The sequence below is a fragment of the Mirounga leonina genome, unplaced genomic scaffold, assembly GCF_011800145.1.
Source record: "Mirounga leonina isolate KUSES-001 unplaced genomic scaffold, KU_Mleo_1.0 Mir_100873, whole genome shotgun sequence".
Lineage (NCBI taxonomy): Eukaryota > Metazoa > Chordata > Mammalia > Carnivora > Phocidae > Mirounga > Mirounga leonina.
In genome coordinates, this window is record NW_023270030.1 from 653192 (window position 1) to 659369 (window position 6178).

General features: G+C 44.7%; 1 protein-coding gene across 1 annotated transcript; it reads left to right on the plus strand.

Annotated features, from left to right (window-relative positions):
- The first annotated feature begins 242 nt into the window (after positions 1-242).
- LOC118008131 (zinc finger X-linked protein ZXDB) lies at positions 243-5848 on the plus strand. Its single transcript, XM_035001605.1, has one exon. It carries the CDS (start codon positions 325-327, stop codon positions 2758-2760), a length of 2436 nt encoding a protein of 811 aa, XP_034857496.1. The 5' UTR covers positions 243-324; the 3' UTR covers positions 2761-5848.
- Positions 5849-6178: the final 330 nt, after the last annotated feature.

Sequence of the window (6178 nt, forward strand, 5' to 3'; positions counted from 1 at the left end):
GGTATTCCAGCACCATTTACCAGGTGAACTTTCATTTCCCCATTATCTGGGAAGACGTCCTTGATTTCCTACAAATATTGAATGTAGAACTTATTTGTGCATACCAGGCTCTGCCTCTGGGCTTTCTATTCTGTCCCAGAGACCCAGGACCAGAATATTTAAATCACTGTGTCGTTAAACACGTTTTAATATCTGATAGGGCCAGTTTCTGCGCATTGCACTTTTTTTTTTTTTCCTTTCAGGAACGTGCTCAGGCCCGCGGCAGGGGGCGGGGTCGCGCCTCCTCCGTGGCTCTGGTTCCAGTGGAGCCTCACCGACGCGGAGATGGAAAGCCCGAGGCTGCTCCCGCCTCGAGGGACACGACAGAGCGGCGGTGCTGGCAGCCCCGCGGGCGCCAGCCGGTTCCACGGCGGCCCTGACCCGCGGGCTGGCCAGGTCCCCGCGCGCCGCCTCCTGCTGCTCCGGGGCCCCCAAGATGGCGGGCCCGGGAGGCGGCACGAGGAGGCCAGAGCGGCCTCACGGGGCCCGGGCCCGAGCCCGTTGGCGCCGAGGTCGGATCACGCTGGCGGCGGCGGCGGCGGCGGCGACGGCGACGGCGATGACTTCTTCCTGGTGTTGCTGGACCCGGCGGGTGGCGATGTGGAGACCACGGGCGCCGGCCAGGCCGCAGGGCCTGTATGGAGGGAGGAGGCCGAGTCGGTCCCACAGCTCCAGCAGGGTGAGAACGGCGCGAATCCCGCGGGCCGCCAGGCGCTAGGCCCCCGCTGCCTGTCCGCAATCCCCGCCCCATCCCCGGCTGAAAACCCGATCCCCGCCCCAGGCCTGGGACCCGCCGCGGCCTTCACGGGCACCGTCACCATCCACAACCAAAACCTGCTGTTGCGCTTCGAGAACGGTGTCCTCACCCTGGCCACGCCCCCGCCGCCGGCCTGGGAGCCTGGGGTCGCGCCTGCCCCTCAGCCTGGGGGTCTGATGGCTCCGCAAGCGGGGGTCCCGCACGCCGCGCAGCCCAGCGACTGCCCCGAGCTGCCGCCCGACCTCCTGCTGGCGGAGCCAGCTGAACCGGCGCCCGCCCCCGCGCCTGAGGAGGAGGCAGAGGGCCGAGCCGCAGCCGAGAGTCCCCGCAGGCCGCTGGGCCCAGGCCCGGGCGTGGTGCTGTACCTGTGTCCCGAGGCGCAGTGCGGACAAACCTTCGCCAAGAAGCACCAGCTGAAAGTGCACCTGCTGACTCACAGCAGCAGCCAGGGCCAGCGGCCCTTCAAGTGCCCCCTGGGCGGCTGTGGCTGGACTTTCACCACCTCCTACAAGCTCAAGAGGCACCTGCAGTCGCACGACAAACTGCGGCCCTTTGGCTGCCCTGCGGAGGGCTGTGGCAAGAGCTTCACCACGGTGTATAACCTCAAGGCGCACATGAAGGGCCATGAGCAGGAGAACTCGTTCAAATGCGAGGTGTGCGAGGAGAGCTTCCCCACTCAGGCCAAACTCAGCGCCCACCAGCGCAGCCATTTCGAGCCTGAGAGGCCATACCAGTGCGCGTTTTCTGGCTGCAAGAAGACGTTTATCACAGTGAGTGCCCTGTTTTCCCATAACCGTGCCCATTTCAGGGAACAGGAACTCTTTTCCTGCTCTTTTCCTGGCTGCAGCAAACAGTACGACAAGGCTTGTCGCCTGAAAATTCACCTGCGGAGCCACACCGGTGAGAGACCTTTCCTTTGTGACTTTGACGGCTGTGGCTGGAACTTCACCAGCATGTCCAAACTCTTAAGGCACAAAAGGAAGCACGAGGATGACCGGAGGTTCATGTGCCCTGTGGAAGGCTGTGGGAAATCTTTCACAAGGGCTGAGCATCTGAAAGGCCACAGCATAACCCACCTGGGCACAAAGCCTTTTGTGTGCCCTGTGGAAGGCTGCTGTGCCAGGTTCTCTGCTCGCAGTAGTCTCTACATCCACTCCAAGAAACACTTACAGGACGTGGACACTTGGAAAAGCCGTTGCCCAGTCTCTACTTGTAATAAACTCTTCACATCCAAGCACAGCATGAAGACCCACATGACCAAAAGGCACAACCTCGGCCAGGATCTCTTAGCTCAGCTAGAAGCTGCGAATTCTCTTACGCCCAGCAGTGAACTTACCAGCCAGGGACAGAGTGATCTCAGTGATGCAGAGCTAGTGTCTCTCTTCTCGGATGTGCCTGGCAGTAGTTCTGCTGCAGTGCTGGACACAGCATTGGTGAACTCTGGAATCTTGACTATTGATGTGGCTTCTGTGAGTTCAACTCTGGCAGGGAGCCTCCCTGCTAATAGTAATAATTCCTTAGGGCAGGCTGTGGACCCTCGGGCCTTGATGGCCACCAGTGACCTTCCTCAAAGTCTGGATACCTCTCTCTTTTTTGGAACGACAGCCTCTGGTTTTCAGCAGAGTCCCTTAGATATGGATGATGTCCCAAGTCTAAGTGTGGGGCCATTGGCATCTCTGGGCTCTTTGGCTATGAAAAACTCAAGTCAAGAGCCCCAAGCTTTGACCCCCAGCAGTAAGCTAACAGTGGACACAGATGCTCTGACTCCTTCAAGCACCCTTTGTGAAAATAGTGTCTCAGAACTACTGCCGCCAACCAAAGCAGAATGGAATGTACATCCTGACTCTGACTTCTTTGGACAGGAGGAAGAAACCCAGTTTGGATTCTCCAATCCAGCAGGAAACCATGGTTCTCAGAAAGAAACAGATCTTATCACAGTGACTGGCAGCTCATTTTTGGTATGAACTATTAATTCCTTGCCACGTGGCTTATTCTTATGAATTACACTCAATTTTTAGGCTATTCTGGACTAAATGTTTAAATTCAGTCATTCCAAAAAAATAAATAAATAAAAAATAAATTCAGTCATTCCTTATAGGTTTGAAAAACAACAACGCCCTGGGCTGTAAGTTTGGAGATTTAAATTATGATCTTGACTCTGGAACTGTCAAGTTGTGTGACCCTGAGTAAGTCACTTAACCTATCTGAGCCTTAATTTCCTTATTTATAAAATGAGGTGGTTTGAATAGATTGTTTCTAAGGTCTTCAGCTCTGTAATTCCTTGATAATAAGCTATATCTTTGGAAAAAAAATTAGGACATTTTTTAGTGATTGTGTTGCATGTGCTTTTTTTTCAAACGTACATAATAGTATAATGAACAGCCATGTGCTTAGCACCCAACCTCATCTATTATCCATTTAAAAACAGTTTTGTCTAATCCCTACTCTAACTCTCATCAAGAATTATTTTGGAATAAATACCATACTTTACATCATTTCAACCATAATTATTCTATATATAGTTCTATAAAGTATGGTCTCTTTTGGAAAAAATTACAATTCCATTATCATACTTAATGTTAACAGTAAGTCCTTAATATCAATAAATATCCAATCAGATTCCAATTGCAATTGTCTCATAAATGCTATTTATTTTAGTATTTTTAATATAGAATTCCAGTAACTCTCTTAAGTGTCTTTTTCATCTGTTTCCCCTTTGTCTCTTTCTTAGCACTTTTATTTGTTGAAGAAATAGGTTGTTTCACATGTAGCATTTACCACAACCTTAAATTTTTGTGATTACATGCTTGTGGTGTTAAGTTCCTCTACCCTCTGTTTCCTTAATTTGGTAGATGGATCTAGAGACTTGATCAGAATGGAAATACGATTTTGGGGGCAGGAATATTTCTTAGGTCATGTTGTATTCTTTTTATAAGGTGATACATAATGTCTGGTTCTCTCTTTTTTTGTGATATTTGCAGCTGCTGCTGATGAATGCATTTATTGGTGATTACCTGTGTTTCTGATATCATGGGTTGTTCTTACAGGATTACTATTAGTGGAGGAGGAAATGCTGTTTAAGGCATTTATAGAAGTTTAATTGAAGTATTATTCAATGCCAGAATATTTTCTTAAATAGTGATAGAATTAACAAGAAAAAAGGTTAACAAAAAATATGTTGGCTATTCTCACCATTTATAATCCTGACCCTTTTTAATGAAGGTAGGATTTGTTTTTGTTGAAGTTGTCAGCCAGAATTTTGACATGAAACAAGACCAGGGTCAAATTTGTGTGGGATAAGTGGCCTTGAATAAATTAGTCTCACTAAGCCTGAGTTTCCTAGCTGTCAAATGATCATAGCAATGCACACACATAGCTAACACACTTTAAACTTTTCTTCTTTTCCAGTTTTTAATACGTAAGGAAAAGAATTATGTGCTTTGGCATATTTTGATGAATATATTTACCCCCTCAGGCCTTCCTGCTGTAAGGGAGAAATTGAGATAATTTAATCCTATTAATGTTTAAGCAGTAAGTTTTGTGAGGGTTAGAGTGAGGCAGGATAGGGAATCTGTATTTTTTCCACTGAATAATCCCGCCCCCTTCCAGGAATTTCTGTGGGGAAATGCCAGGAATGGAGACATTGCTCACAGGTATACTGCAACTCTTTCCCTTAGATCAGTTTGTCACCTTCTTTGCTCTGCTTCCAAAGTCAGACTTGGCTGTCATTACGGAGCCTGCTGTTGCATGAAGCTCTGATAATGGAGCAGAGGTTTCCTCCTTTCTGTGGTCTGGAGAGCTCGTTGTTTGCATTTTCTCAGATTGGAAGGATAGAATGAATCTGATTATTGTGTAAGCTGTCTGTCTTATATGAGTACAGCTTTTGAATTTTGTGGAATATCTTCACAACTGGTATCTTATTTGTTGTTCAGAACAACCCTGTGTAGTAGTTTTGGCAAAGTCTGTATTGTGACTTGTGACAGTTTAGCCAACTTACATTCCAAATGGGCTTTGGCTAGTGACAGACAGTTCTATACATAGCTTAAAACAAAGAAGAGAATTTATTTTCACCTCTCCTTTTCCAGTCATCCAACTTCCATGATTCATTCCAGTGTCAAAACTAGCTGCTGTTTCGGACTTTAATTGATTTCTGTTACTTTCTGCTTAACCACTCCACTCCCTTGCATGTGCATGTGCATTCCAGTCTTTGCCATTCTTTTCTTTTTCTTATTTTTTTAATGGATAGTTTTCCTGCCCCTGTTTTCTCATCTTAGATAATACTGTGTGTAACATACATACACACACACACACACACATATGATTCATGATAAACGAGATTATTTTCTACATTGTTCAGATGAGAAGTAGATTTCTGTTTTATTATTTTCATTTTTTAAAAGTTTTTGCCACAGAGTTTGGCTAACTAATGCTCTCTTATTTGCTGTAGTGTACTAGTCCAGTAGTGTTTGCACGTGAATGTCTATGGATGACAGTTATTGTAGCACTTTGGCAGTGCACTAAAAATTTGCCACTTTGATATGTTTCTGTACTGTGTGTGGGTATACACACATACACACATATATTTTTTTAAGTGGTTGTGTTCATTTAATGAAAAAAGTAGGCATACTTTTGTAAATCAGAAATGTTCAGAATTTTATTGTCTACTCATTCAACAGTTTTCTCCCTTTGCTTTGAAATATTTGTATTTATAAAGTGCATTTCAAAAATATTGTCATTCATTAAGGTCTTTTAAATAGACCACTATTTTTCATGTCCAGAAGATACGTGTGTCAAGCATCGAAATGAATGCACAAGTAGCAAACATCAAATAAATTATTTAAACACCAAGAGAATTTAATAATGTGATTTTATTTTTTTTAATCCCTTAAACCAACTTTCTCCCACTAAAATCATAAAATATATTTTTTTCTTATTCATCACTGGAATTTTCAAAGGACAAATGTTACTTTTCTCAAAAATAAAAGTTTTCTTTGTCCATGGGCTCACAGAGTTTCACTGAACAAATTTGTTCAAATGATTTCTCTTTCAACACCATTTTCTAGAAAAATGGTGACCCACTTTATACTTTCAAGGTAAGAAGTCTAATTTTTGTTGGTGGTGACAAAGTTGCGATTACTCCTTTTAAATAATGGCACGTGTTTTAATGTAATCCTATTTCTTTTCTTTTTCTCTTCAGTCTGGTTTATTAAAAAATCTTGCCAAAAATAAGTCTTGCCAAAAAATTAATAAAATCTTGTCAATTAAAAACATAGCAACTTGATGGCTTAAAAAGAAGTCTGCTTCTAGGGGTTCTGTTGATCATGTTGATTGTAAATTAACATATATATTGGCATTGGCATTTTTACAAATTAGTATAATTAA